At 45.1% G+C, this 8797-nt stretch overlaps 1 protein-coding gene across 1 annotated transcript in view; it reads right to left on the bottom strand.

The window, feature by feature from the left end:
- Positions 1-7266: 7266 nt before the first annotated feature.
- The window catches only part of RPP21 (ribonuclease P/MRP 21kDa subunit), a 2302-nt gene continuing 771 nt past the window's right edge, over positions 7267-8797 (bottom strand). Inside the window, exons 3-4 of the mRNA XM_015570673.1 lie at positions 7553-7787; positions 7267-7408 (exon numbers count right to left, since the gene is read on the bottom strand). Of these exons, the coding sequence (XP_015426159.1) occupies positions 7311-7408; positions 7553-7787 (333 nt within the window). The 3' untranslated portion in view covers positions 7267-7310. The remainder of the gene's footprint in view (positions 7409-7552; positions 7788-8797) is intronic.

Below are 8797 nucleotides of genomic sequence, written 5' to 3'. Positions count from 1 at the left end.
GCCTGAGAGAGCTTTTTGTCATGTTGACGTTATCAGCATGAAAGGGTTGTCAGGTTGAGAACTGAAGATTTTGTTCAACAACTGAGACATTATTTCCATGAACAACTTGGTTGAGACTTGAATTGTTTGAGATGAGAGATGTTCAAGAACTGAAGTTTAACTGTAAATTGAATCTGTTCCAGAACCCCAAATGACGACGTTTTAAACTTTCTTACATACAGTACACGTCTAATGTACTATTTGTAAGCAAATACTTTAAAATACAAAAAGGAAAGGAAGTGTAGAGTAAAAAATGAAAATTTAGGTACACACTAGAACTTACCTTGAATGCTGAGAGCTACTGATGACTGAAAATGGAGGAGGGTGTTCTTGTTTGGAAGAGGAGTTCCCTTCCGTAAACACGTCAGGGAGCTATTCTTCTGGGGTTCTTTCTCTTTCGTCTCTTTGCTCCACTAGAACTTGCTTCAGGTTCACTGGGCCTCTGTCTCACTAAAAACCTACCCAATGATTGTTTTTGCCTGCGTTTCCTCAGCTGCCGGCTGTTGCTGCTCCCTCTGAAGGTCTTGGAGCTCCTCCGTGGTCAGCTCAGTGTTGTGGTCCTCCACCAACTCCTCCACATCATCATCATCCACCTCCAAGCCCATGGACTTGCCCAGAGACACAATGTCCTCCACAACAGACACAGGCTTGTCCTCACGGCCCTCACAGGCTCTGTCAGCAACAGACTCGGGCCACAGTTTCTTCCAGGCCGACTGCAGGGTCCTGGAACACACTCCCCCCCACGCTTCATCTATGAGCCTCAAGCAAGTGAGGATATTAAAATGTTCCTTCCAGAACTCCCGGAGGGTTAAATTAGTTTCAGAGGTCACCTCAAAACACCTCTGGAACAGTGCTTTGGTGTAGAGTTTCTTAAAGTTAGAAATGACCTGCTGTTCCATGGGCTGGATGAGCGGAGTTATGTTAGGTGGCAAGAACCTCACAGTGATGAAGCTGTGCTCCTCCATCAGCTCGGCCTCCAAGCCTGGAGGGTGGGCAGGAGCCTTGTCCATGACAAGAAGTGCCCTGAGTGGCAACTGTTTTTCCCAGAGGTATTTCTTCACACTTGGGGCGAACACCTCATGAATCCACTCAATAAAAAACTGCCTGGTCACCCAAGCTTTGCTGTTAGCCCTCCACATCACATTCCACTTGTTTTTCATGACATTATTTTTCCCGAAAACTCGTACGTTTTCAGAATGGTAGACGAGAAGAGGCTTCAATTTGAAGTCCCCACTCGCATTGCCACACAATAGTAATGTCAGCCGGTCCTTCACTGGCTGGTGTCCTGGCAATGACTTCTCCTCCTGTGTGATGTAGGTCCTCTTTGGCATTTTCTTCCAGAAGAGCCCTGTCTCATCACAATTGAACACTTGTTGGGGAACAAATCCCTCAGCCTCGATGAATTCTTGAAATTCTGTCACAAAATTATCAGCAGCTACTTTGTTAGTTCTGTCAGACTCCCCATGCCTCACTACATGAATACCACTTCTTTTCTTAAATTTATCGAACCACCCCCTACTAGCCTTAAATGAACCATTTTGAGCACTCATTTCAGGGCTGTCTTTCAGGAGGTCAGTATGCAGCATCTTTGCTTTTTCACATATCATTGCCTCTGAAATGCTATCACCGGCTAACTGTTTTTCATTTATCCAAATCAACAACAATTTTTCTACCTCTTCAATGGCCTGTGATCGTTGTTTTGTGAGCACTGTTACACCCTTAGCAACATCAGCTTTCTTGATGGCCTCTTTATGTTTTAAAATTGTGCTAATTGTCGATTTTGCCATGCCATACTTGGTAGCCAGATCAGACACACGAACACCTTTATCATAATTTGCAATTATTTCTTTTTTAAGCTCTATCGTTGTTCTCACAACTTTCCTTTTCACTTTGGTATCACTAAGTTTCTTAGGACCCATGATGACTTACTTACGTATTTAATAATAAGCAGCAAAAAGGCAAAACATAAAAACATTCAGAGCACAATTTCCCGAGATGTTAACAGCATGAGGTTTAGCAGTAAACGGACTCATACTTGCTCATTCTCTCCCTTGTCACCTGAGAGATGCATGACTGATCATACAGGGATCAGCATGAAAGGGCTGTTGAGTCGAGAACTGAAGTTTTGTTCAACACCTGAGACATTTTTCCATGAACAACTTGGTCGAACCCGAACTGTTTGAGATGAGAGACGTTGGAGAACCGAGGTTTGACTGTAAACGAACAAAGAAAACAGAAAGACTCACAGATAGAACAAACTGATGGTTGCCAGATGGGAGGAGGGTTGGAGGATGGGAAAAAGGGGAAGGGGTTAAAAAGTACAAACTGGCCCTGACCGGTTTGGCTTGGTGGATAGAGTGTCAGGCTGGAGACTGAAGGGTCCCAGGTTCAATTCCGGTCAAGGGCACGTACCTTGGTTGCAGGCACATCCCCAGTAGGAGGTGTGCAGGAGGCAGCTAATTGATGTTTCCAACTCTCTATCTCTCTCCCTAAAAAATAAAATATATTAAAATAAATAAATAAAAAGTACAAACTGGCAGTTACTGAATAGCCACAGGTATGTAAAGAACAGCACAGGGAATGTACTCAGTAATATTGTACTAACTATATATGGTGCAAGGTGGGTATTAGACTTATTGGGTCACTTCATAAGTTATGTAAACATCTTACCACTAATTGTCCCTGAAGCTAATATAATATTGAATGTTAACTGTAATTGGAAAGAAGTGACACTTTTTTATTTTATTGATTTCAGAGAGGGAGATAAGAAACATTAATGACCAGAGAATCACTGATTGGCTGTCTCCCCCCACTGGAGATCAAGCCCACAAGCCGAGCATGTGCCCTTGATTGTAATCGAACCTGGGACCCTTCAGTCTGCAGGCTGACGCTCTATCCACTGAACCAAACCAGCCAGGGCAAAAGTGATCCTTTTAAACTATTAAGCCATCTTTCTTTGCTAAAACTTTCCAATGGCCTCTCAGTGACCAATTTCTTTGATTGGCCACACTGACTACTCTACACCTTGCTCACTGTTTCACTCATACTGGCCTTTCAGACCCTGGAATCCCTTGGGCAGGCTCCCACTTCAGGACCTTTGTCCTCCCTGTTCCCTCTGCTCAGGTCCTCCCCAGATATCTTCACGGTAGATCCCTCACCCCCTTTTTTCAATGTCACTCTCATTTTGGGTTCCTTCAAAGCAAACTCAGAGACGAATAATTTGGTACAGGTAGTTTACCTGGAAGATTATCCCAGAAATTATAGTGAGGGAGTGGGGCGTGAAACAAGGGAGGGAACTGTATAAAGGGCATGTGCAGCCCTGGCCAGTGGGTCAGTGGTTAGGCCATCAGCCCGCACACTGAAGGGTCACGGGTGTGATTGCTGGTAAAGAGCAGGTACCTGCGTTGCAGGTTCGATCCTGTCCCGGGTCGGGCTGTGTGTGGCAGGCGACCAATTGATGGTTCTCTCTTTGCCCCTCCCTCCCTCCCACTCTCTCTAAAAATAAATGGGAAAAATAAAAAATAAAATCCTCAGGTTAGGATTAACACCACAAAAATAACTGAAAAAGGGCACACCTAAGCACCAGAGCTCAACCCTGTTAGTGACCCTGAGGGATTATGTAGAATATCCACCAACTTTCATCCCTCAGTCCGGGGTCGCTTGCATGGGCATTATTTCCTGGCATGGTTGGCCTACTCTGCAAGGCTCCCCCTTCCAGACAACAGCCCTGGGCAGACAGAAGCTCTTGTCATGTGAGCCAGCTGCACAAAGCAAGCTTCTTGGGGTTGTCTGCAGGGACACAGAAGCGGCCCCTTGTTTGTCCTCATCACTTTCTCAGTGCTGCTCACCTAGACAGCTCTATTTAAAACTGGAAGCCACACCTCACAGCAGCCTGACCTTCCCGGTTTTTTTCCATTGCACACATCCCTTTACAACTTACCATACATTGTTTTTTTGCTCATCTTCCCTCCAACTGTTCACTCATGTGTATCCCAATTCCTGAGCAATGCTGCCACAGTAGGCCCTCTGAAAATATTGAACGAGTGCATCAAAAATCTGAGAGAAACCTGGCTTTTTTTGACATTTAGTGGGAAAACTAGGTAACTTCTGTTAGCTTCCAGAGTTGTAAAACTATTGTCAAAGTATCTCCTTTTACAAATATGTATTGTGGGGACAATAACTCAGATTCCTTTATGTCCAGGACCTGTCTTTTCTAATACATTTTGCTGATTCTTACTACTTCCAAAGTGTTACGATTCCTACATACACTTTATTACAAGGCCCTATAATACCCTTTTCAAGGTGCCTTCACATATATTCTCATTTGACAGTTGCAGTAACTGTGATGTAGACAATACTAGAATTATTCCCTTTGTTGAAAATCTAAGTAATTTTCCAATTTCCTTTTGAATTCAGACAGATGGTTTTTCAATCCTTTCTCTCGTGCTCTCCCCTTGACAATGATACTCATTTTTACCAGTTTTTAAAAGTGCTAAATGTACCTGCCTATGACTTGGGGATTAAGTCTTGATTTCTATGGCATTTGGGAGGTCTCATTTTCTAGAAAAGTAGGTTTTCTTCTTTGTCCCGTTTAATTTTACTTAAAGTCTCAAAAGGGCTCAAATTTTGAATTACTAAACTGTTTAGAAACTTTGAAGAAAGCTAACTTGTGTATAAGAGATTTCCTGTTATAGGAAATCCATTTTTTTTTTGGCATATATTGACAACTGTCACGTCATAATGAGCAAGCACGAAAAAGGAGAGTTTTGGATGAAGAGGGCCCACCTCCAGTTAGGGAACTTTTTTTCTGCCAAGGGCCATTTGGATATTTGTAACATCACTTGTGGGCCATACGAATTATCATCTTAAAAATTAGCCTGCTGTATTTGGTCAAACATTTAATTAACTCAACCCTAATGCCTTGGCAGGGCCAGACCCCACCCGAGTTATAGGAACCTATACTGATGCAAACATAAACAGACCAACCAGCCAGACTCATAAGTGAACCACGTTCCACACTGACTGGGGCCCGATTCCCGGATTCTCACACATGAGAGGAATCACTCAATGGCTGTCATGAAAACAAAACTCAGAGCTCCCCCACTGCTATTCCACTGTCGGCATGTGCAGTCATTAATCATACTCAAAATAAACTTTGCCAAGAATCAGATTTAGTGTGTAAGGGCCAATGAGCTCAGAAATGAGACTGGTGGGTGCAGCCCATGGTCAGCGGGAGATGAAAAGGGCCCAGTCTGCACGGGATGCACTTTAGGCTACGTTTGTAATGTCTGCTACAGTTGGCCAAGTAGGCATTAGCACCAGAAATCAACTGTGAAAGACTAACTCAGAGCATTCTTGCACAGTTCAGTATTTCCATGTGAACAATTTTAAGTGGAGACTGAGTCAGGGACAAAGGCAAAACATGGCAGACTGCTGCATCTGTGGTCCCCAGGGAACCAGTGGACCTCCCAGTATTCATGCCTTGGTGTTGAATCTGGGCTTGGCCATGTGACTTGCTTTGGTCAAGGGGACATTAATTAGCCAGCATGGTGAGTACAGAGGCTTGATAAGCACTTTGCACCTTGGGGCTTGTCTTCTTGGAAAAAAGTCTAAGCACCCCGCGATAGCCATGCTGTGCAGACATCAGCAAGGCCACGGAGAAGCAATGAGGTTCCACATATATACAATGAAGCTTCTTGGATCTTCCAGACCAGGTACCGGCCACCAGCAAAATGCAGTGGAGTAACTCCAGGTGGTGCTATTTGGAAAAGAAGAACCACCCACTTTGTGAAATAAAAAAACCAAAACAAACAAAAAACCCCCCAAAACTAGAAAAGAACCAGCCAGCCCAGCCAGCCCTCACAGCCCAGCCCGCAGAGGCAGGGAAATCACAGATGACTGTTGTTTTAAGTCACACATGATGGAGTGTTTTGTTTTTGTTTTTTAAAGAAAAGAAAGCAAGAATTTGACTGCAGCAAAAATTACTTAGATAAGAAACAAGGGCACAAAAGAAGCAACAGGAGAGTGTAGGCTGGGCTGTTCTGGTTCACTGGGAAGTCGGAGAAAAGGGAGCCTTGAGGACAGGTTAAGGGCGTTAGCCAGAGCAAGATGTCCACTGCTCCCATCGCATTTCATCAGGCCCCTATTACAGTGACGGCGAACCTTTTGAGCTCGGTGTGTCAGCATTTTGAAAAACCCTAACTTAACTCTGGTGCCGTGTCTCATATAGAAATTTTTTGATCTTTGCAACCATAGTAAAACAAAGATTTATATTTTTGATACTTATTTTATATATTTAAATGCTATTTAACAAAGAAAAATCAACCAAAACAATGAGTTCGCTTGTCATAGGTTCGCCATCACTGCCTTAGGGGTTCAAGAATACCTACCTGTGAGGGGAGGAGTGGGGGAAGGGAACGGCAGGGCATGCTCCCTGGAGGAAGAGCACCATGAAGTGTTTTTAATGGATTTGTTGATTTTAATGCAGCAGTGAGTGCGACACAGGATTTATTAAGAGAAAGGGAAGAAAACTGCATTGTGGGGAGAGTAAATTTTGTTTGTATACTTTTAGGGCAGACTGATTAACTGGCACCTAGCACTGAGGTCAGGATGAAATTCTGTCCTTGGCAAGTTCTCTAGGGTACTGAAGAAAACTCTTTTTGTTGTTTACTAATTCTCAAGACAATTTTGAGGGTTTACTTACAGAGCAGACTTGTATAATGTTTGCAGTGTCCTTTTGATTATCACCTTTGACTTTGTTAGTTCTGGTTTGTCCAATCTCCCTTATTGGAATGTTAAAGAGGAAAATGCAGAGATTGGGAAAGACCAACTCTGGAGTGGGCCGAGGTCTGAAGTCCCTCTCCCGGCAGCTTTATACCCTCATTTAAAAACAGCATCTGTGGCATCAGCGGTCTATCCAGCCCATCAGTCAACAAGTCAGGGTTACCTAAACCTGGAATGCCCTAAGGCTCAGGCCCTCACAGGCAACCCTAGGGCCCAAGTTCCACACATGGCATTGCATTAAGAACCAGGTGCAAAGGGGCCCTGGAGCTAGGGGCCTGGATATGCGAGCTGCTTAGTGGGGCCAAGTGGTCTATGGAAATAGGACCTCCCTGAAAGGCAGGAGTAGGAAGGCGATAAAGACAAAGGAGAGGTTACCTGGTGACAGAGAGATACAGAGGAAATGGAATTAAGAGCTGAAATACTTACGTTACTGACTCACCAAAGTGAAACAGAATTAAACTTTATTTATCGGGAAGACGGTGACTCCATCACTGGTGACGAGAGCTCTGTGGCTGCACTTTCTCCTCAGTAAGGTGGGGCGGGGTGGGGCGGGCTGTGCTTGGCAGGGGCTGCGGTGGTTTTGGATCTGGATCGATGAGCAGAGTTAGAGTTTTCTAAGACTGTGGCACCTGTCACACCGACGCAGAACTCACCTGTGTCCTATTCAGCTCTCCGTCCCCAATCCATCCCTATTCCCATGGGATATCCCACATTTTTGTCCAATTCTTACCTGATTGGCTCCCTAGCTGGGCCTCAGGCAGATCTCCCCAGAGAACATGTGCAGGATCATTGAGGAACCGTCGGCTGCGCTGGCATGTTAGGCAGGTCTGTACTGTCCAGCGCTGTCCCTTGCAGCCTGGGGTGAACGTGGGAAAATGGAAGAGAGTGCCTGGGTTACAAGAAAAGGTCTCTTGCACCCAGGTTTGTCTCCATTGTTTTCTGGTAGGAATTCCACCTGCTCTCCACTTTCAATGAAGATTTGATAGTGTGAGTCCCCTGCATAAACTATCAATTTCTTTTTTAAAAAAATCCTCACCCAACAATATTTTTACCATTGATCTTTAGAGGGAGTGGGAGGGAGGGAGGGAGGAGGAGGAAAGAGAGTCATTGACCAGTTGCCCCCAGCATGTGCCCTGACGAGGCCGGGGATCAAACCTGCAGCCAAGGTATGTGCCCTTGACTGGGAATGGAACCCGAGACCCTTCAGTCTACAGGCCAATGCTCCAATCACTGTCAAACTGCCCAGAGCTAAACTATCAATTTCTTGGTACTTTTTTTTTTAAGTCTTCACCAGAGGATATTTTTTCCCGTTGATTTTTAGAGAGAGTGGAAGGGAGGGGGAGAGACAGAGAGAGAAACATCGATGTAAGAGAGACACCTCGATTGGATGCCTCCCACACGAGTCCTGATGGGGGCTGGGATAGAATCTGCAGCTCTCCAGCCCAAGGTCTGAGACTCTAACCACTGAGCAGAATGGGCTAGGGCCTCCGTACACTTTAAGGTAAAGCCCAAACCCCTTTACAAGACAAGATCTGCCCTGTTTCCTTCTCCAGCCTCCTGTCTTGTGCACTTTAAACTCCAGCCTCCTAAACTCTTGCGTTTTGACTAAATCTCAGCCAAGGATATTTTTTCCATTGATTTTTAGAGAGTGGAGGGGGGGGGACATTTATGTGAGAGAGATGCATCTAATGGCTGTATCCTGCACCCACCCCAACTGGGGCTGGAACCTGCAACCCAGGTACATGCCCTTGACCGGACCGAGAGGCTTTTGACACTCTAACCACTGAGCCGCCAGCCAGTGCTCCTTTAGTTGACAGCACATGCGCCACAAGCTCTCCTCAGTCAACACCCAGGCTGAGAATTCCCATCCCCTTCTGCCTCTCAGCACACTGGCAGAAGTAACAGCACTGTACTCCTCCAGTGAAGGCATTTCCTCACAGCCACAAGGATTTTTAAAATATGCAGTACCCGATCC

Source organism: Myotis davidii, unplaced genomic scaffold (genome assembly GCF_000327345.1).
Source record: "Myotis davidii unplaced genomic scaffold, ASM32734v1 scaffold1007, whole genome shotgun sequence".
Classification (NCBI taxonomy): domain Eukaryota; kingdom Metazoa; phylum Chordata; class Mammalia; order Chiroptera; family Vespertilionidae; genus Myotis; species Myotis davidii.
Note: the sequence above shows the minus strand (reverse complement) of the source record. Positions and strands in the feature narration are given on the sequence as shown.